Source organism: Phytophthora parasitica (assembly GCF_000247585.1).
Source record: "Phytophthora parasitica INRA-310 unplaced genomic scaffold supercont2.29, whole genome shotgun sequence".
In the NCBI taxonomy this organism is placed as follows: Eukaryota; Oomycota; class Peronosporomycetes; order Peronosporales; family Peronosporaceae; genus Phytophthora; species Phytophthora nicotianae.
Genome location: NW_008649015.1, coordinates 639667 through 661808, shown reverse-complemented (window position 1 = coordinate 661808; position 22142 = coordinate 639667). Strand labels below are relative to the sequence as shown.

At 51.6% G+C, this 22142-nt stretch overlaps 4 protein-coding genes across 6 annotated transcripts in view; 3 read left to right on the top strand and 1 right to left on the bottom strand.

Annotated features, from left to right (window-relative positions):
- The window catches only part of PPTG_23082 (hypothetical protein), a gene marked incomplete at its 3' end in the record, with an annotated part of 14532 nt that extends 2624 nt beyond the window's left edge, over positions 1 to 11908 (bottom strand). Inside the window, exons 1-4 of the mRNA XM_008908328.1 lie at positions 10753 to 11908; positions 6668 to 10675; positions 6016 to 6597; positions 18 to 5945 (exon numbers count right to left, since the gene is read on the bottom strand). Coding sequence (XP_008906576.1) covers positions 18 to 5945; positions 6016 to 6597; positions 6668 to 10675; positions 10753 to 11293 — 11059 coding nt within the window. The 5' untranslated portion in view covers positions 11294 to 11908. The remainder of the gene's footprint in view (positions 1 to 17; positions 5946 to 6015; positions 6598 to 6667; positions 10676 to 10752) is intronic.
- Positions 11909 to 12878: 970 nt separating this feature from the next.
- Positions 12879 to 13512, top strand: PPTG_12104 (hypothetical protein; the record flags this gene model as incomplete). The annotated part of the gene is made up of 3 exons (XM_008908327.1): positions 12879 to 13298; positions 13361 to 13453; positions 13489 to 13512. The coding sequence occupies 3 exons, from the start codon at positions 12879 to 12881 to the stop codon at positions 13510 to 13512; spliced, it is 537 nt and encodes a 178-aa protein (XP_008906575.1).
- Positions 13513 to 16796: 3284 nt separating this feature from the next.
- Positions 16797 to 20129, top strand: PPTG_12103 (hypothetical protein). 3 transcript variants are annotated; one of them, XM_008908324.1, is made up of 8 exons: positions 16797 to 17208; positions 17281 to 17427; positions 17497 to 17602; positions 17667 to 18238; positions 18307 to 18632; positions 18702 to 18963; positions 19045 to 19125; positions 19204 to 20129. In XM_008908324.1, the coding sequence occupies exons 1-8, from the start codon at positions 17056 to 17058 to the stop codon at positions 19402 to 19404; spliced, it is 1848 nt and encodes a 615-aa protein (XP_008906572.1). In that variant the 5' UTR covers positions 16797 to 17055; the 3' UTR covers positions 19405 to 20129. The 3 variants fall into 3 exon arrangements, with proteins under 3 accessions (XP_008906572.1, XP_008906573.1, XP_008906574.1); XM_008908325.1 differs by having other exon boundaries at positions 19045 to 20129; XM_008908326.1 differs by having other exon boundaries at positions 16797 to 17427.
- On the top strand, positions 20091 to 22142 carry PPTG_12102 (hypothetical protein). The gene has a single exon (XM_008908323.1). It carries the CDS (start codon positions 20129 to 20131, stop codon positions 21932 to 21934), a length of 1806 nt encoding a protein of 601 aa, XP_008906571.1. The 5' UTR covers positions 20091 to 20128; the 3' UTR covers positions 21935 to 22142.

The following is a 22142-nucleotide window of genomic DNA, read 5'->3' as shown; positions in this document are numbered from 1 at the left end:
CGACACAGTCACATCACCGCCAATGCCGCTCGATGACGAGCCGCCAGACACACGAACAGCTCCGCCAGACCCGCTCGAAGACGAAGAACCGCCGCCCATGTTCACGTTACCGGCTTGTCCAGTATCTGACTGTCCTGCCATTATTGCTACAGCACCTGCATTCGAGGACGAGGTAGACCCAGATTGAAGTTGAATGGATCCGGATGACTCGGAGACAGTTTTCCCAGATTCGATGACAACTGCACCTGTAGCACTTGTTTCTGACTGTTGTGATCGAATTGCAATCGATCCGCCGGTTCCTTGTGAAGAGCTAGGGGACAATAAAGATATAGTGCCCGATTCGATGTGGCCGCTTCCTGAAGTGAGAGTCACGTTGCCGCCGAGACCGGCAGAATCTCCAGCTTGTACAATCACGTTTCCTGGCACAGGGGGAGTCGTAGAAACGCTAGGATCTCCATTGAAAGTACGCCCGGACAGAAGCTCGATGTCTCCACTCTTGTCAAGACCTGTACCACTTTCAAAAGTCAGGGAGCCAGCTTTACGGACGCTCTGAACCGAGGTCGTGGAAAGTTTAATATCACCGGAGCGGGCATCGCTACTAGCGGTATGCAGTTGAACGTCAGCAGCAACACCAGATTTTTGGCCTGATTCTGCATTAACCGAAAAGGCACCAAAAACCCGAGTAGATGTTGATGTAACATCGACAACACCTTTAGCACCCACAAACGAGTCGCCTGTGCTGATGGCTATTGATCCGCTCTCTCCAAATGCAGACCAACCCGTGGTCACGGAGATACTTCCGCTGTTGCGACTTCCACGAGAATCTGGGGTCTGCAAATTGACATTTCCAGGATTCTCATAATTCCCACCACTAGCGATCACGACACTCCCAGCAGCTGTTCCGCTCCCTTGAGACGATCCTGCTTCAAGTACTAAAGATCCACCGTCTCCAGTCATACTGTCTCCGGCTCGAATGCTGATTGCACCTGAATTGGCTTGGGCTCCTCCACTCGCAATATTCACATCTCCGCTTTTACTAAAACTGGACGATCCTGATTCGATGCTGATATCGCCGCTACTGCCGGTTGGGGAAGCGTTTGCGTAAGATCCCCCATCAGCCGTAGCAATATCAATCCGCCCACTTTGAGTTTCGCTATTGGGCCCAACCTTAAACCGCTTGTGTTGGGCGTGAATAGCAGCGATCAAATCCATCGTGATCTGCTGTTTGTTAACTTCGTGAAATTGTTCCAAGCTAAAGTTTTTCTCTGGAAGCGATAGCGTTGATATAGTCACGTATTCCGGAAAGGTTTCCTCCACTTGCTGAGCAATCACACCGCGAACGGTTACGTCGGGAATTCCGCGTATCTCTCGCCACATCTTCGAGTACCGATACTTTTTTACTTCGAGAGTCTGAATTCGCTGTAGGATATCGTCCTCATCAATATCTTGGATATCAGTCTTGATGCGACGATCTGACGGGTATGTGACTTCCGTAATTTGCGCTGGAACATGACTAATCATCTTATTCGGCTGCAAGCGCCAGATTACTCCTCCAGGTACCGTGGTTTCTCCGTGAGATACCGTAAGTTCCCCAGTATCAACACTGATATTCATGTTGTTACCCCCGCGAATCTCCATGGTTGAGGTAGTGGCCGCCTTCACCCTAATAGATCCATCACCTGACACACTCATGTGGGAAGCTGTTACGTTCATCCCAGATACAACCACATCACCACCTCCAGACTTTAGCGCCAGGTGTCCACCAGTTCCAGCTGCCGCGGAAGCTGTACCACTAGCGATTTCAATGTTCCCACCCTGGGTAGATCCTTTGCCGGATGCAAGAATAATGTCGCCTCCGCTCGAAGATGCGCTCGTGCCAACAGTCATTCGAAATGATCCGGTTGAACCGATAATGCTGGAGCCAGTTTGAAGAGTGACATCTCCACTCACACCAGTCGTTGCGTCCCCACTGCCAATAATCGCCCCGCCACTCCAAGAGGAGCTGGCAGTTACCGCAGTCAAGGTACCGCTAGTAGCACCCGAGCCAGTGGTAATTTGAATGGAACCACCGTTACTCAGATTTGCAGTAGACGAACCGCTCTTGATCGCGACATCACCACCTGTAACCTGAGCACTAGAAGACCCAGTTATGGAAACGATACCCCCAGCAGTGGAGCCCGTACCAGCGCTTAGCTCCACGCTGCCGCTCTGCTTATTCGTGGAGTCGCCAGACGAAATCTTCACACTGCCAGACGAGTCGGTATTTTCCGAAGTTCTAAGACGCAACACACCGCTGTCGCCACCAGCTTCAGCTTCCCCAGATTGCACGGTGACGTCACCACTTACTTTTCCGGAGCCTGAAGACACAATGACAGAGCCACCAAGTGCAGAGGGGTTGCCACCGCCAGTAAGATAAACTGCGCCTCCATCGTCTACTGTGCCGCTACCTCCCCGAATGTCAATAGAACCTGCCTTTCCCGTTGATGCAGATCCAGTAAAAAGGCGGACAGGGCTAGACGAAGTTTGGGCAGAGCCTGATCCAACCTTAACAAGTCCGCTATTGACGGCACCTGCCGCAGATTGAATTAGTACTTCACCGCTGTCGGCGTTTTCACTTGCTCCTGAGATGAGCGAGACTTTCCCTCCATCAAGGGTCGTTCCAGCTCCAGAGCGAAGAGATAGCTCGCCACCAGTTTTGCCACCACCAGCAACAATAGCTGTATGACCCCCAGTGGCGGTTTCTGATCCACCTCCACCGAGTGCTATATTGCCACCATCTCCAAGAGCACCTGTAGTGCTTCCCGCAAATAAAGTTAGCAGGGATCCTTTAGTTTCAGAGGATGACCCAGCAGCAACTGCGATACTACCTCCGTCAACCCCTGAATCTCCTGTCTTAATCTTTACGGGCCCAGAAGCACCTTGTGGTGAGTTTCCGGTAGCAATTTCAATGGCACCAGTAGAAGCTGTAGTTGCGGCACCAGAATCAGCAGTTGAAACAGAGACAGACCCTGATGACACCAGGCCGGCTCCAGTACCAAGGCGGATCGAGCCTCCAGTCCCCAAAGCAGATTCTCCAGCACCCAATGAGATATTTCCGTTGTTCAATCCGAGGCGAACTATGAAGTTACCCCCAACGCCAGAACTGCTACTTCCGGTGCTCAGTGCAATTGAGCCTGGAGCACCAGTACCGGTATTACCTGTAGACACGGCAACCGATCCAGATATCCCAGCACTAGCGCCACCGGAGCCAAGAGTCACGTTTCCAGTTGTGCCAACAGATGACACACCCGAAGATATCGAAACGGATCCTGACCTCACCGCACCTTGACCAGTAATGATATTGACAAGTCCACTGCTCCCATCAATAGAGGCATCGTGGGTCTGCAATGAAACATCTCCGCTAGATGAGATTGTATTCGAACCACTGATAATGCTGACAGAGCCACCAGACGCAGCAATAGCTTCACCACCTTGAAGAGCAATCGATCCGCCAACGTCAGTGGTTAGAGAACCTCCATAACTTTTACCACCCACCAATTTCACGGAACCGCCACGACCACCACCAGCTTCATCGTCTCCAAGCCCGACACCGCCAACAACAGTGACACTGCCAGCGACAGCATCTTCAGCCTGTAGTGCATCTCCACCAGTAATGTTAACCGATTGACCATTTCCAGCGCTTGCCTTCCCGGCAGCGACTTGAATACCGGCACCATCCGAGACTGCACCTAAACCAGTGCTAAGAACAATGGATCCAACAGACTTGGCTGCCGAATCACCAGTTTTCAAAGAAATGTGGCCAGACGACCCGTCGTCTTTTGCAGAATCTGGAGTTTCCAAGGACAGATGGCCACTAGAAGTCGCCGAGTTGTATCCAGTCACGATAGCAACCTTACCACCTCTGGTTTTCGAAGAAGTTGTCGAACCGGCAGAAACAGAGACATCTCCACCAGCTGCGTTTGACCCCGTACCGACCACGATGTTAATCGAGCCTGCTCTCCCACTGTTGGCATCACCCGTCCGTACGTCAACGCTTCCAGATCCACCAAGACTGGATATGCCAGTGTGGAGCTCAATTGCGCCAGTCAAACTAGACGCATCAGCCGTATCGATTGAGACGTCACCGCTTGATGCACCCAACGAGGAACCAGAAGTGATCGAGACTGCGCCGCCAGAAGACTCCGCGGCGTCCCCACCAGAGATCGCAACAGCTCCTCCTTGATCATCTGCTTTATTCATGCCATCAGACGACCCGGCCACGATCTCCACATCACCACCGTTGCCTCCATCCTTATCATCACTCGAGCGTCCATTACCACCAGTAAGTCGGACACTGCCTCCTTGAGCACGAGCAGCCGTGGAGTCTCCTCCTACTAGCTGAATCGACCCACCATCACCAACAGAGGCAATGCCGACTGCAACTGTGATGTTACCACCTCCACCGTTGAGGGCATCACCAGTAAGGAGTGCAACATTTCCGGAGCCAGGCATATCAGTGGAAGTTCCCGTTTGGATCACAACGGATCCTGAGTATCCTTCCTTTCCGGCATCAGCTGTTGACAACATTACGCTTCCGCTGGACGATGTAGTACTCTGTCCGGACTGAATAGCAACACTGCCGCCGCCATCAGCATGAGTAGTCGCTCCAGCAGTGACGCCAACATTGCCCCCCTGGTGACCGACGCCTGATCCCACGGAAAGCTGGATGTCTCCACCAGATCCGCGTTCCGACGCACCAGAACTTAGTGTGACGGCGCCGGAAGACCCGCCTCGAGAATATCCCGAGTACACGTTCACGGCGCCACTGCTACCGCTAGTGCCGCTCCGTTCAGAGCTGATGTTGATGTCGCCACTGGAGCCAGGAAAAGAGACTCCTGTAACAATGACTACGGACCCGCCCTTTGTAGCAGAAGTACTTCCTGCCTGGACGACCACGTTTGATGCTCCTTGAAGGCTACTCCCACCTTGCACAGTAATGTCTCCACTCGTTCCTTTCGTCGCTGAGCCAGACCGCAACGAAATAGCTCCACTAGCCTCATTAGCAGTAGCACCAGTAGTGAAGCTGATGCTTCCCGATGACTGAGTGGTTCTCTCAATGGAGTCACCCGTGGAGATTCTCACATCACCACTTGAAGAGGAGGTTGCATTCCCGGTTACGATAGTCACGGATCCACCTGTTGCAGCGTTTCCTTTGCCACTGAACAGGTGAATAGATCCACCGACGTCTGTCGCGGAGTTTTTACCACTAGCGTCACCACCTGACACGACGACATCACCTCCATCACCGCCGTTCTTCAGATCAGTGCTCAAACCACTACCTGCAGTCAGCGAAATCTTTCCACCAACCGAGGCTGTGGCCGTGGTATCACCAGCTCGCGCAGTTATGTCTCCTCCGTTTCCAGTACTACCAATACCAACCAAGACCTCAACATTGCCGCCATGACCTCCCATTGAGCTACCCGTTGTTAGCGAGATCATACCCGAGTCCCCTTTTGCAGCAGTGCCAGATGAAACAGCAATAGATCCGCTGACTCCAGCTGTCCCGGAGTTGTTGGTGCTCACGGTAACGCTACCGCTATCACCCTTCGTGCTGGAACCAGATGAAACAACTATATTTCCACCAGGTTGTCCCTCCGCAGACGTTGATCCACCTTTCAGCTTAAAGTCGCCACCAGCCTTAGCAAGACTGTTACCAATAGCGATGTCGATACTACCGCTGCTACCCTTATCAGAATCACCAGTTCGAAGAGTGTAGCTGCCCGAGTCACCAGCTTGTGATTTACCCGTGCGAGTAATCATCGATCCACTAACGCCGTAGAATCCTGAATCTGACGTACGAATTTCAATATTTCCACTCGAGAAAAATTCTGGGACGCCAGAGACAATGTTAACAGCACCGCCACTCCCTTTGTGGGCTTGACCGCCTTGAATGGTCACAGCTCCAGCTATGCATGAAAAACAAATTGCGTTAGTAAAAACAATATTTTTTTTTTAAATTGTAGCCCGAAGCCTTACCGATATCACTGCCACTTTGGCCGCCAGCATATCCGCCAACAACGTTGACAGGGCCGCCCTTTCCACCCCATTGAGCATTGCGGCTAGTTCCACGACCGCCCGTGATATCAACTGCACCACCAGTTGATCTCATATCGCTCATATCACCCCCACTAATTGCAGCACGCCCACCACTACCTGTTCTACCTGTTCCAACAGAGATAATGATGTCACCGGCCGGTCCAGGCAAAGAGTTCCCAGTCACTATAAGAACCGATCCACTCGGGCCTGAGGTGGAATTTCCGGTTTCAAGCTGAAGCGTTCCTGACACTCCTTTTTTTGCAGAGTCGACAGTCATGAGCGCTATATCTCCGCTGCTAGAACTCATTCCAGTGCCAGAAAAAAGCTCAATCTTGCCCCCTGTTGAGGCTCTACTTGCTCCTCCTTCAAGATGAACCATTCCACCGATGTCAAAATCTTTTTTTCCACCCATTCCTTGGCCTCCGCGAATTTGAACAGCACCCCCATCGCCGCCATTGCTTCCATGAGTATTTGTACCAGATCCTGCTTGGAGCGAGATTCCTCCTCCCACTTTAGCAGCCGCTACAACAAGAAACATACATTATGATTTACAACACTGTAAAAGCAACGTTAGAAACAATGAAAAACTTACCGGAAGTATCCCCGGCAGTGATATTCACATCCCCACCGTTGTTCGTATCTCCTACGCCAACAGACACAATCACATTTCCGCCGTGGCCTTTGTTTGCAAGACCCGTGACAAATGTCATCGCACCGCTGTCTGTAGTTTGGCTTTTACCGGTAGTGAATGTCAGTGATCCCGATCCACCTTCTGGGCCACCATTTGGCGTCTGGACAAGAAAATCACCCGAAGTAGTTCGTACAGAAGCACCCGTAGTAAGGGTGATCGAACCTCCAGTGTATTTCTGTAGAGCAAGTCCAGCACTAACAGTCACATCTCCTCCCGCGTTCTCGGTGTTGTTTCCAACCGAAAGCGAAATGTATCCACCTTTGCCCTTGAGAGCTTGGCCGCTGTACACACTGATCTCACCGCTATCACCGGCAGTACTATCGCCAGTACTGATAATTGCAGAGCCACTAGTGCCCTTCCTACCCGAAGCAGCAGTCGCAATAGACACTGCGCCGCTGGATGTGGCCGCACTAAAGCCAGTATCGAGGCGGATACTCCCACCACGACCTTTGTTTGCATAACCACCCTCCAGAAAGATACCTCCACCAGTGTTGATTGCAGTACTTCCGCCTTGAGAAGCTCCACCAGTCACTTTCACAACACCTCCATTACCTCCGTTATGGAAAGCAGTGCTGGTTCCCTCGCCGGCTTGGATGGCGACAGTTCCTCCTGTTTTACCATTATCAGTTGTCGCTCCAGCAGTCAACTGAACTTGACCGCCATCTGTTTTCGTTCCAGTACCAACAGTAGCAATAACGTCGCCACCATGTCCAAGCGTCGCAGAACCAGTCGACAACACGAGTGCACCAGAATCTGTGGCAGTAGCAGTTCCGGTTTGGACCTTAACGCCTCCGCTTCCTCCAGAACCACCGGCATTAGCAGTATTCACCGTTATATCACCGCTCGAGGTTGCCTGGCTTGCGCCAGAGAGAAGTGATATAAATCCTCCCGTCCGAGTATCAGTCGTACTACCTGCTTCCATGGAGATCAAGCCTCCTTCGCCGAAGTCACCGTTACCAACAAGGACCTGAAACTGGCCTCCTTTGCCGCCTTTGGCCGTGCCGGTACTTAGGCTCATTGGACCCGAGTTTCCATACGAAGATGTTCCAGTGGCGAGAGTGACCATACCACTTACACCGCGCGAGCCTGCGTCTGATGTACTTATGTACACAGACCCACTAGAACTGGCAACACCGGATCCAGACTGCATGGACAAATCACCTCCATATCCAAACGACCCTCGACCGCCAGCTACATTAATGCTGCCACCGTTATCAAGGGAGTTTGAACCACGTGCTTCACCGCCGATAATGTCAACGTCACCACCGTCTCCACCGTCTACGGCATTTGTGCTTGAGCCAGTGCCACCAGTTAGCGTAACTTTACCTCCAGTGTGGCCCATCCCTGATGACTCTCCTGCACTAACTTGAACGTCTCCGCCATCAGTCGCGTCACCAGCTCCAACAGCAACTTCGATCGTCCCACTATTGCCTCTCGATGCTCTACCCGTAGACACCTTTACAGATCCAGCGGTGCCGTCAGGGCTGTTTCCAGTGGCAAGTGACAACGTGCCACTCATGCCTCCACTCGCAGCCTGGGCTGATGCAATTTCAACAGCACCACTCCAGGAGTAAGCGCTTATTCCCGAAATCATCTTGACGTTACCACCGACACCACTTTGAGCTTCACCGCCCTGAATAAAGACTGCGCCACCAGAGTCTTGAGCCGAAGATCCGAGCGACGAACCACCAGCTAACACAACCCGGCCGCCATCACCTCCGTCACCAGAATTGTCACTCTTGCCTGAGCCTCCTCTTAAGAGCAGAGCTCCACCTGTGGTAGCAGCATGGTTCGAGGAACCAGACTCGACAGATATGTCACCGCCGTCACCAATTCCATTAGAACCGACCAAAACTGAAACACTTCCAGCTTGGCCTTCAGAGGTTCCAGTTTCGAGGTTGATTGAACCAGCTCTTCCTAGCAGGGTGTTGCCAGTGTTCATGACTAAGTTTCCAGAGTTGCCAAAAGCAGCTGCATTCGCCGACGCCACGTGAACTGTACCAGACGAACTGAGGCTTGATGCGCCGCTCACAAGGTTAACAGCTCCACCAACGGAAGAGGTACTACTCCCACCTTGAAACAGAAGCTCTCCACCGCTCCCGTCAATCGATTGTCCTCCAGCAAGCTTCACCCGACCTCCATCTCCTTCAGCTTGGGAATGAAGGCCATGTCCGCCGCCTCCAGCTATAATAACCTCGCCGCCGACGCCACCATTTGAAGACAAACCATACCCCCCACTAAGCGTAATAGCACCGCCAACACCGGAATCAGATGCTGTGCTACCACTAGCAATGTTAACGCTCCCGGGTGTGCTTTCCGATGAAGACCCCGCTTGAAGTTGTAGATTTCCCGCAGGGCTACGGACAGTATACCCTGTTCCAACGGTAACACTTCCAGATACACCACGACTAGCGGGACCACTCGTAAGACTCAGGGACCCTGTGCCTTTTCCATGAGTACTAGCTGCCGTAGTCACTTCGACACTTCCGCTAATTCCTGACGTGCTCACTCCGGATGAAAGGTGGATTGCCCCACCAATACCACTTTCAGTTGGCCCACCTGTGAGAGTAATTCCACCACCATTTCCACCGGCTGCCTTGCCTCCACTTAGCTGGATAGGACCGCTGTTGCCATCGGTCGAACTACCTGTAGATATTTCAACCCGCCCCGAGTCTGGTGCGGAATCTCCTGTTGAGAGACGAACACTGCCACTCCCCCCTTGAGAGCTGACCGCCGTTTGAATGACAACAGCTCCGCTCGAGTCATTCAGACTAAGCCCACTAAGAATCGTAATCGACCCACCAGCTCCACCAGTTGCATTTCCGCCTACCACAATCACGTGACCACCGACGGATGTGTTTAACGTTCCCATCGAAGCGCCACCGCTGATAGTAGTTGTACCTCCAGCGGACTCATCGGTGTTAGCTCCATCTCCTCCTATGATTTTGACCGCGCCTCCGGTGCCTCCTAATTTGGTTGTAGAGCCTGCTGTAGCAAGGATCTCTCCACCCCTATCAGTTTTACCGGTGCCAACCGAAAGAGAAATTGAACCGGTGCTTGAGTCATTTGCATTTCCAGTGAACAGGTATAACGGGCCAGTCGATCGAGATGTCGAGTTACCCGTTCCAATCACAACGGCACCGCTGGAACCATTCACTCCAGAGTTGCCAGTTACGATGACCACTCCGCCAGAAGCTTTGGTCGCAGATGCACCAGTCTCCATGCGCACAGACCCACCGACTTCATCCCCGCCAGACGATCCCCCGCGAACGACAACGTTGCCACCTTTGCCGGCGTCAGAGGATCCACTGGACAGTACAATCGACCCTGCCTCGCCCGACGATGAAGTACCAGTGCGGAACTCCATCGAGCCTGACGCCCCATTTATCGCGCTTCCAGTCTCTACAGCGACTCTCCCGGAATCGCCCTTGGTGATGACGCCGGCAGTCTTGATCGTAACACTGCCACTAGTCGAAGCAGAACTCGTGCCGGAAGCAAGATTGATTGATCCACCAGTGGTTGCGCCTACACCACCTGCCACATCGATGTTACCTCCGGTCCCGACCTTCGACATTCCACCTGTTAGCTTCACAGCACCGCCTGTGACCGATTTATCAAAGTTCTGGATACCGAGCCCGTCACCGCCGGAGATCGCGACAGTGCCGCCACGCCCACGGTTCTGATGCACTCCATCGCCAGCAGCAATCGTGACGTCACTACCGGCAGTGTTGAACCTATTGTCGTCGCCGCCACGCAGCGTGATGCTGCCGCCTGACTGTACAGATACGGTGGATTGGTTCACGACAAGGGAATAGTTTATCGAGTGTTTCGTAACACCTGTGACAACGACCCCCCTGCGTACGTTCGGCGGCTCCTGGTGGATGATGACATCGCCGACAATGATCGTCTCTGCTCATCATTGTCAACGAAGTAATACATTAGACACACAGCCACCAATGCAACACAAAACCCACTCATGCACATACCTGGAACAATCACCTCGGGACATGGCGCGTCGCTGACGAGTGCCTTGCATCCAGAGCCAATGCCCTCTTCCACCGCCATGCACGATGCATCGGAAGCACACCAAACACATTCACTCGACGCGGCACAGTTGCCGCAGTCGGTGATGGTTTCGCATTGCGGGTTCACGGGGCAGGCCTCCGCCTCCGGGATCCAGTCGCTGCACCAGATCTGGTACCGAGCAAATGGTCCGTGGAGGTTGCCCGGCACGCATGTCAGCGTGGATCGGCAAAAGCCGCACGACGGCTCTGTGGCGCAATCGTAACAGCGGTCCATCGCCTCCCAGAACGGAGTGTCCGGGGGTGGCGACAATGCCGAGCAGTTGACCGTCGTCAAGTCCGCGTCGTCGCGTGTCCAGGACTTGACCGTCGTGGGCGCCGACGAGACCTGTAGCATCCAGAAATTCCAGATGCCGAATAGACTCGTAGCGACGAGCCTGGCGTGCGTCATGCCACTCCAGTTGCTTCCTGTCTTCTCTCTCTTGTTTTTCTCGTTTCTCGTCATCCTTACTTGCTTGAACTAGACTAAATGCACTACTTTTTTCTGTTTGTTTTACTGTTTTTCTTTCTGTTTTTCTGGGGTTTAGTTTGTTTTAGTTTTTTGTTTGTTTTACTTAGGAAAATGAATGAAATGCAACGAAGTCGAACCGATGCAGACCCCCCGCTACACAAGGAAGCCGAAGGACAGATCGATCCACCTCTTGGGAACACAGACACAATCAATGCACAAGGCGCTCAACCCTAGGAGGGGAAGAGGCGGTAAGTTGCCCGAGAAGAGCTCTCCACTCACAGAGGAGGCCCTTCTGGACACGAGATAGGCGTTAGTCGAGTGTTCGGTGTCTCTGTCGTCGCTCGGTGCTCGCTCTCTGTGTCTGTTTCTGTCCTGTAGTTCGCTATCAGTTGATGGCTTGCCGCTGCTGGTCGCTTCGGTCGCTGTCTTCCCCGTTGTTTGCGCTCTCGCCGCTCAAACGAAGAATGAAAGGCCACTGGTGAGTGGGGGCTTCGTCCACACAAAAAGCAAGTCAAACAAAAGATCGCGAGCGGAGCAGACGACCATGACAAGCTTCCAGCAGCAAAATATGGAAAGAATTGCGCGCGTCTGCTGTGATGTGTTAAAGTTTGTACTTTTTGTGAGACCAAATGTGACGATTGTAAAGCTCGGTGCCAATAGATGCTTCGTCTGTGTAGTGAATGTGGCAGCAGCGTAAATTCACTCACTTCAACTTAGTCCTCCACCCGAGTCGGGGGTTTCCAACTGCATTAGAAGCAGCATGTATATATACATTAGAAGCAGCATGTATATATACAGCATGTATATATACATTAGAAGCAGCATGTATATATATTTATTTTATTGTTACGATGCTTGCACAGTTACGGGATAAGCTCGCTTGGTGGGCCATATTTGTCAAGAAGGCCGACTTGTCAGGTGTCCCGGCTGTCTGTACTCGGAGCCGCAGCGTGTTAGTTCTCTTGCGTTGCGCGATAGACTACCTAGGCTTGTGAGTACGAACACTATGGGTACTTTCAGATTATTGAAATAAGGAAATGTTACGTGCGATTCCTTGATCTAATTTTCAACCTCGTCACACTTCACCGAGAGTATCGAGGACAAGTTCTGGTTGACACCATCGCCCACTGTTCCATAATTCCACGGCATCGCCATGAACTTCGTTGAGTGCTAGACGCTACCACCGACGGTGCTTTAAGCGCCATCAAACCGATGACTTGGATTGCCAGTGCCGCAAAAATGAACAGACGATTTTTTTTTTTGCTCTTAGTAAGTGATGTGCAGTTGTGGCCCGTAACGTATGGACTCTCGCTGCGTGAGCCACCGTATTCCTTGGTTCAGTCCTGCTGATGACTCGGACTACAGTGAAAAAAGGGGTGGCTAGAATGGCGATGCACCGAGTCTAGTGGAAATTTCATTTTCCCTAGTCAAGCGATGGTATACTCTGAATGTCACTATTGTAGCTAGTTGTTCGACACAATGGCGATGGCATCGCCAACGCTGCCTACATTCTTGGTCAGCTATGCTGCACTTCCGTACAGTCGGTCGGTGTACGACTGTTCAAGCAAGATCCGGTCCGATGCCACCGCCGGGCGATGTTTTCCCGACGCTCTTCGATGCCCTGCGCGATCGCCTTGCTGTTCACGTGTCCGTGATCGACAGCGTCACACCCGGTGATAACCCGCCAACTTGCCGGAGTGCTTCATCACAAGCCGCATCAGATACGCTGAAGACGTCGCTGTCGACTTTCGACCAAAGGGTCCACCGCTGCATGGTAGAGGAAATTCGACATGATGCAAGCGCTAACAGGCTACAAATGCTGAGGCGTAAGCGACTTGACGTGAGCAGGACGCGAGAGGCCAAACAGAGACAAAAACAGCGGTTGATTACTGTAGCAGAGGCTGAATGTGATGCGGTGCTGCTAGACGTCTCGAAGCATGACCACAACTTCCACTTGTTCGTGACGGACACCCACACCAGGGCGGCGGCCAGACTACAGGTTGGATGCTGTCTAGAGTTGTTGCTTCTTCACGCGGATGTCTAACGACGGATTGTGGCTAGACATTGTTCTATGAGTGCATTGCAGAGATGAAGAAGGCGCTGGTTCGCATGGAAGGTGTAGCCGCGGACACCACGGAGGAGTCTGAAAGTATGGTAAATTGTCAATCCTGTAGTTTTTTGTGCTTAAGGTTTACGATGCTATGTCATTGTAATCTAACGCACCGGTTGTTTTGCTGCTTGTGCCCTCGACTCTAGGTGGAAGATTTGGCTCGTCGCTTCGAATGGCAATTGTTTCTAGCTCGGTTGCAGCAGGATTGCGCTGGAGACCTCGATGTTTCACTGCTAGTCCCGGGACTTTCACAAGACAGGAGTAAAAATTGTTTCCAGTCGTCAAAGCAGACAATGAACAGCAAGGCGTCCATAAATGCTATTCTGCAAAGGGTACTTCAAAATCACGGTCCAGCAACAGAAAATGGAGAAGAGCTGACAGTGCGATCCGTCATATCACTGCGCAGAGTAACACCGCCTCAACGAGCTCCCAAAAAGAGCAGCAAATTAGCGCTTTCCCTACATTTCGGCGTTTCTGCGGGTGAGATATGGACAAAAGTACTAGAAACTATGATGAGCCAGGCGACTCCCAGAAAACCGCGCCGAGTAATATCTTCATCTTCTACCCGTCGAATACGTCGGCTCCCGTCGTCTAGAGATGCTACAGCTCATCAATTGGACCCAAAATTTTCTACTTGTGATGGAATCTGCTCGGTATTTCGTCAATTGACTTCCGGAGCTACGCCGCAGTTTCCCGGTACAGCATGTGATGCTGCGCTAAGCTCCGTTTACATTCAATGGATGCTGCCAACTCAGAATTTTTTACGAGGACCAGTTCCTAACTGTGTTACTAGCGGAAGTGATTCGTTACAACACACCAGCGTTGCCGACTATAATATTTATTTTGACATTGCTGAGTACGAGCAGAAGTTCGCGGCAATCATGCAAAATTATGCCACTAGTGCTGTGTCGACTGACGCATCAACGACATTTCATATAGACCCTGTAGTGCTGGCATCTGCTCGACGATCACTCCGACAGATAAGTGCTATCTTAGAGCGCACTCGTGCTGAAAAGGAGAGTTATTCTGCGGATACAATCTTCACCACGCGAAAGATACGACCTGGTGATGACACTTCAAGCGGACTACAAGATCCTAGTGTGTTTGCTCGTGCATCCGTACTCCAACTCGTGCAGACACTTTACTATTCCAAGTGCTTTCTCCCAATGCTTCCGGGGGTTGATGTCACCGTTCTGAGGAAACTGTACGATATTAATTTGCGTCGCGTTATGATTCTCACAATTCTTTCACTATCTAATCTGTTGGCATGTATCTTACAATAGGTATCCGAGTTCACTCTTTGGTGGAGGATGCCTTACAACACTTTATGTTCCAGTGGCCACTTGTCTTGGAGAAAGCGAGGAGCAGCACGACCAAGTTATAGCGCCTCCTTTGCGGGTCTCAATGATCCCACTGAACGATCGTGCAATTCACGAACTCCTTTTGGTTTACGTCACTCGCGGAAGACATGCACTAGAAAACGATACAGATTCAAGCCTTGACTCTAACCAACCGTTATCAAGTTTGGCACTGTCGGATGCGGTGAATACGTTGCTACCAAGCCGACAAACGAATATGAACCAGCTAGCTGGTGCTCGATTCTGTGTTATCAAGAATCCCCATGGATTATGGAAACAGTGCAAAGTCTGGCAACAGAGCAACGGCATCGTCGAACAAGATGATTCAGACGAACTCCAGGGTTTCAGAGACGCAGATTTTGTTGTTGTCGAGGCAAGTCCAGGGCTAACAGCCCATTTACACTCGCTAACCTCTATCCTCATTTTTTTATTAACAGTGTGCAAATTATTCAACCAAGCCTGGGTCTGCGCGCCAGTTCAAAGAAGCGCAAAACTGTTCAAGCCACGGAATGTTTGAGATACTTGGTCCGTCCTGCATGTGGCGCTCGTGCCTCGCTGCACGAGAGTTTCAAGATGCCCAAAACGACACCAACTTTTGCATGTGGCATGCATCTGTCCAGGTTTACTCTCATGACAAATTTTGCTCAGTTCGATCTTCCTAACCTTTTTTTGTCGGTAGCGCTTTATCAACGTCGACGAAGCGATGCAGTACACACCAAACGAGTGTCGCATGAAAGAAGCAATGCTCAAAGTGGAAACCAACTCGCTTGTTGAAAGAGCAACGCGTGTCATTCAGACATCGAGCTCGCTTCTAGAGGTACCCTGGTTGCCTTACTTGAAGGATTTTTTTCTTTACTGCTTATCCTGTTTGTACTCATACTTACTGTCGTCGTAGGAACTATCATCAAGACACATGCCGCATTCTATTACGGCGTTTTACGAGCATGTTGTTAATGCCGCATCCAACCACGCATATCAAGCAGAGGTTTTGAGAGAGAACTTGTTAGCTGGGATCGCTAAAGGAATAACCTCCGTAAGTGATCTCGAGAAATCTCACCACGAGCTACAGCATTTGGTAAATCTTTCCGAAGACATACTGGATACCGAAAACTGTGCTACTAGAGAGCTCCAGCAACTTTTTCAACTGAGTACGTCTTCGTGCTTCGGCACCTTACTGCATGTTGACTTGTTACTTTTTGCACAGCGGTATATCCTGGCGTCGAGGACTCATTCATTCAGCATGGCTTCTTTGATGTGGAAGAGGTACGTTTGCAATATCTTCTACTGATCGGTCCTGATGGATCTCAATGCCTGAAATCAACAGCTTCAGAGTGATATCCGTACTCAAGATCTCGAGCTGCTTCTGCGATTGAGCCAACAAAAGCTGCAGATCCTGATTCGACGACGAAGAGATGAAGAATGCCGAATCACCAGGAGACTGGCAACATCGATATCCTTGCCGAGTGTGAACTTTCACTCAGTACCTGAGCAAGTTGGATTGAACAGTCCAGAGCTCGGATCTTCAGTATACGATGTCATTCACGTTATGCGCAAGGGTCGGCAGTCATTGCTGCGACAGCAACGTCAACAGGGAGAGGGGGGAATACGCAACGGATCTGCTATACTATCTCGCAGCTTTGAGAGTTATGCATCAGACTTGCCGTGCCGAGTGAGCCCTTACGAGGTCAAGGCAATGCCGACAGCAAGATATCGTATATATGGGGAAAGCAGCAAGCGAGTCGCTCGAAAGAACTCAATCAAATGAGCAATGACAGCAACAGCAAGAAACAAGAAGACAAAAATATCTGTATAGACATAAGCGTCCGCCCAAGAGCAAAGCATGAGGTGGCTTGTGGTCATGCCTGGCAAACGTAAGGGTAATAGGCGTTCTTCCTCTGTCGAATGACCATCATTCTGACAACTTCAACCTGTTACCTTGGTCACCAAGTAATCACACTGGTTGAGCGAAAATAAATACCATGGAACACCAACCACTATATTTGCTCCTTTTGCAATTTGCAATAATCCCTAAGCCTGCAACCTCGCGTTCTCTAGCCAGGAACCTCTACAGCAGCGGTCTTGTCTCGCTGCTGGAGCCACGACTGCGCAACACTCGCTGACAACAGCAACACCCACCACCACAATGTCTAGGATAGACCAGATCGACAGACAGGAAGCTTCGGTTCGATCACAGCATGGGAAACCTTAAGTGGCAGAATTTGAAGTTTCGCGAAGATTTTTCATGAAAGGGGGGCAGACAAAATTCTTAACAAAAAGGTCAACAGCTGATGGCTCGTCCCAGTCTAGCTCCAGCCATCCAGTATCGAGTTTTCTTCGCATCCAGCAAACATCTTACGATGAAGAAGAACAGCTCGGATGCTGTCAACAATGGGCAACATGTGACCAGCCCAGCTCCCACCCCGCTCCAGATTGCTCTCTGGGTCAGTCTCTACTATGCTGCACTGCAATTATCCTGTTGTTATGGGCGATAACCTTCTTTGTGGTGCGGACAGAATGGGAACTTACAGCAGATCCGAGAATGTCTACAGACTGGCGGCCAAACGGCGCTGGAAACGCGAGACGTCCGAGGCAACCGCGCACTACATTTGGCGTTGAAGTTCGCTCATCGAAACTCCATTGCTATCGTCAAGTCCTTGCTGGTATAACCCACCCCCTTATCCTCTATTAATCGCATTATAGTAGTACTAACCGGCCAAATTCCATCGCAGGACGCTGGTGCGCGTGTTCGCTCCCGTGATACAGAAGGCTGGAAGGCTATTCACCACGCCGTTGTGTCGGAAAACGAAGAGATTATGCGGCTTCTCATTCGCCGAGGTGAGTTTATATACTTTTCGAGGTTTACGAACAATACTGCAGACTTACCACACGTTATTTGAAGAGAAAGAACAAGCGCCTGCACTGTTGCAGAAGAAGATCGACGACATTTGTCCACGCCTGGCCGAAGTCCCAGACTTTTACTGTGAGATGCACGTCGATGTTTCCACTTGGATTCCTGGTGTCTCTCGCTGGCTTCCGTGTGACACAGTGAGGATCTGGAAAGCTGCCAAAGATATCCGCTTCGATGTGACTTTGGTGGGTTTTGAGAATGGCAAGTGGGACCGAGGAGACTTGTCGTTTCTACTTCTGGGCTCTGAAGGGAAGTTCCTGTGTCTGGACAACGAGGCGGAGACATGTACCGACCTGCTGAAGCTTAACACGGAGCTGTCAGAGCTCGATCTGGACCTGATGGTGCACTTCTTGATGACCACGTCAATTGTCACGACCGATTTCGACGCATCTAATGTTGCTTTCGAGAAGAAATGCGCCTGGTTTTCTTCTGCTCCGATGGTTCAAGACATCGGGTGCTGGAAAGACTCGCGTGTCGTTGACATGATCGGTGTTGAGGCTTCTCTTCGCTATCGTAAGCCACACAACCCAAAGCACCCGCCTCCCAAGTCGAGTGACGAGCAAGTACGTAATCGGTAGAGATATCATTCGTGTTATACTCTGTTTGACCGCTGTGTTTTGAGATTTCACAGCCCACTGCGTCTGATGCAGTGTCGTTGCTGACCGAAGCGACCGCAATTGCAGACCACTATACAGAGGTGTTGGTCGATCCCAAGTCAAACCACATTGTGTCGCTGGAGCTTGCGAAGGACGAGGAAGTGACGTGGAAATTCTCAACTGAGAAGCGCGACATCAACTTCGGAGTTCGCTTTCTCAAGGAGAACAACGGAGACGAGTGGAACGAAATCGTGCCTCTGCAACGCACTCAGGCCCATTTGAAGGAGCAGACCGGTTCATTCAAAGCTACCAGCACTGGCACGCTTGTTGTCACTTGGGATAACTCATACTCTGTAATTCGGTAAGTTGTCTACTCATATGACGCGATACTGCACGTATTGGGGACTCTAATCATTCATTTTTGATAAAGGCCGAAAAGGCTGAGGTTTTCTATCAGTCCCGTAGGAGAAAGAGACTCCACTGGAAATGACGACTGGGGATCGCACACAAGAGTCAAGGAAGAGGAAATGACATTCGAAGACTGGTTCGGAGTGTCGATTGAGAGCTTGCCCGCGTCGTTGTATGATCTACACCCACGTCGCTGCATAATGGTGCATACTCAGCCTTCATGCCACAAAATTACCAAGTCGTTCCCTGCTACTGTCTACATGAGCGACCAATTCCCTCTCAGCGTAAGCTTTCTCTTCGACAATTATCTACTTCGAAGTACTTGCTTTAGCTGACATACTGTCGTTATGATGTCTGTGATGAAGGTGTTGGAGTTCCTCCCAGTGATCGAGGTACTCTCGAAAACCACGAGCGCATTTGAGAGCGTGCAGGAGTTCTTCTTAGCGGTACGATGCTGACATTTGCAAACTGATTAATCTAATGCTGACCCTGTCTGCACGGATGTTGGCATGCATGTTATGAAGGCGCTAACGGACGGATTTCCGGTGCAGTTTTGCTTTCCCTTGGTGCCCTCAGTATCTGCTACCTTCCGCTTTGATCGCATGGAGCTGCAAACTCCAGACCGTCGCAAGTTCACGGTCCCCAACAACTACTCCATGCACGCCGAAGACATGCTGTCGCCGCGCACACACCAAGTGATGCTGCAGCGTGTGACGGCAACTTAATCCGCGTCTCCGCAGTACGGGCGTTTTACCGTTCAGCAACAAGAGACTCTCACAAAAATATCATGCCATTGCTTCGCCATCACCATCGCGGTAGAAATCAATGTAGCACCAAGACAATCATGGTTTTACTTATCTGTCGGTGTCAGTTCAGCCTCGGGTGTTCGCAGTCTGCGAATCGCAGAGCGAAATGGAAAGTGAAAACGAACTTTGATGCGTGGATACGTGTAATTCAATTGCGCACTGCAAACGATTTGCCCTAGTGCAACCACTGATCTATGATGATGAAGTTGATCATTGGAGAGTTTGCTTAGCAAAGCCTCTTCTAGTCCAAGAGAGGCCAGGAGGCCTGAAGCAACATGTACCGTGAAAGCGACGTCGGGATCAAGTTGCAATATTGGTGCAGTATGGACTGGTCGGTGTGACGTTCCAGCAATCTAATCCCGATCTCTATACGTGATAGTCCGCTGACGAAATCGTGATTCACGATTCGTGAATTCGTCGACAAGCTCGCAGATCATTGATGAAACCTTATTGCTGGCCTGCATTCGCATGACGTCTTCTTTCAGGCTCGCCTCCATCAGAGTCTCTTTGCATTGCTCACTCACTCCTGATGATGGAGGTACATCATTGTTGCGTGGCAGATGTGGTCCACATTAAAATAACGCAATACAAAATTCTAGTTCAAGGACCCGGTTGTGGTAATCTGGCAACTTGAAGTGGAAGCATGAATTGGCACACGGTTCCGACGTCCGGCAGTCGCCAACTTTCCGAGTCCAGCACAGACAGATCTTCGAAGAGCTTGGGCACTATGAACTTGCTGCGTCTGCTGCCGTGTGCTGTGGCTGCCGTCGCCGCCCTGATGGCCCCCGCAGCCGCTGAGGAGCGCTGCTTCGACAAGGACTTCATGTTCGGCTCGGCCACTGCCTCGTACCAGGTGGAAGGCGCCTACATGGAGGGCGGTCGCACGCCCAGCATCTGGGACGACTTCTGCCGTGAGAAGCCCGGTCTATCCTGCGCCAACGTGGCCGACGACTTTTACCATCGCTACCCTAGCGATCTCAAGATGATGGCCGACGACGGTCTCCAGTCCTTCCGTTTCTCCATATCCTGGTCGCGTGTCATGACGTGGAACCCGGCGAAGCGCCGCATGGTACCCAACCCGACCGGTATCGCCTTCTACCACGACCTCATTGACGAGATGGTCAAGAACAACCTCAAGCCGATTCTAACCATCTACCACTGGGACCTGCCGTCGGCGCTGCAGACGGAACTCTCCCCCGCGGGCTGGCTCAGTTCGGACATTATCAGTCACTATGTGGACTTCGCTGCACTCATGTTCCAGGAATTCGGCCAGAAACTCGACTACTGGACGACTTTCAACGAGCCGTACTCGTTCGTAACGCAGGGCTACGGTACCGGTGTGCACGCCCCCGGCTTCACCGGCTCCGAGACCAACACATACATTGTGACCCACAACCTGTTGCGTGCCCACGCACTAGCAGTGCAGAAATTCCGTGAGTTCCGTAGCAACGGTATTATGCGCCCCACTGCTCGCATCGGTATCGTGCTGGTGGCGCACATGATGTTCCCGCTGGACCCGTCCAACCCCAAGGACGTTGCTGCCGCTGAGCGTGCGCTGCAGTTCGACTACGGTTGGTTCCTGCAGCCCATGATCTCTGGCGACTATCCGGTCGTAATGCGCGAGGTGGTGGGCGACCGTCTGCCTCGTTTCACTGAGCAAGAGTCCAAGATTCTCAAGGGATCATACGATCTGTTTATGATCAACCACTACGCGTCTAAGTCCGTGACGGACTGCGACTCGCCGACGTCCAAGCGTAGCTGTGATCAGCTTACGCTCGGCTGGGAGAAGGACAAGGGCGTCGACGACACTCGCGCTCCCGAGGGCTCGCGTCTTTCCAGCATGGACCGCCACGGCAACCGCAACTGCGCATGGTTCACGGCATACCCGCCTGGATACCTGGCGTTGATGAAGTGGGTGAGCGCCCATGACCCGTCGGCTGATGTATTGCTGACAGAAAACGGTTGGTGCGGCAACGCTGAAGCCGACGGCGCAGAGGATCAGATGTGGTATTACACGAATTACATGGAGCAGGTTTACAAGGCTGTGACGGAGGAAAAGATCAAGGTCATCGGCTACACAGCGTGGTCCTACCTGGACAACTACGAGTGGGGCTCCTTCGAGCCGCGTTTCGGACTTTACTACGTCAACTTTACATCCCAGACAGGTTCCAAGGACTACGTCTCGGCGAAGCCCACGGAGCTGGAGCGCGTACCGCGGCCGGCTGCCAAGTGGTTCAGCAAGCTGGCCAAGACGAAGTGCATCCCCACGACCTCAGAGTCTGCAGTTGTGAGTGCCCCTAGCGGAGTGTCTAGTAGTGAGGGTCTGTCGACCTGGTCTATCGTGGGCATTGTCGTTGCGGCTGTTGTGGTGGTTGGTGCCGCTGTCATTGGTATCCGCGCCTATAACAACCGCCGTGGCTCCACCAGCGAGCGCAGGCCGCTGTTGTAATTCACCAAAACCGTTGTCGACAGTCAAGTATTGGTCTGTTCGAGGAGCGGGTGGTTCTTTGAATTAGGGGTTCCAACGTTAAGGTCTTAACCTCACGTTAACTGTTTCTAACCTCAGCGTTGACGTTGACGTTGAAGACAGTCTAGAGGTTTACTAAACCTTTTTGTCCACTCTTCCTGTCCCATAATAAGTGCATATTTTAATACTA

Coding starts and splice junctions, on each gene's coding strand:
- PPTG_12103 (XM_008908324.1), top strand. CDS start 17,056: ATGGCTCGTCCCAGTCTAGCTCCAGCCATCCAGTATCGAGTTTTCTTC. Junction 17,428..17,496: donor CTATCGTCAAGTCCTTGCTG/GTATAACCCACC, acceptor ATTCCATCGCAG/GACGCTGGTGCGCGTGTTCG. Junction 19,126..19,203: donor TGCAGGAGTTCTTCTTAGCG/GTACGATGCTGA, acceptor CATGTTATGAAG/GCGCTAACGGACGGATTTCC.
- PPTG_12102 (XM_008908323.1), top strand. CDS start 20,129: ATGAATTGGCACACGGTTCCGACGTCCGGCAGTCGCCAACTTTCCGAG.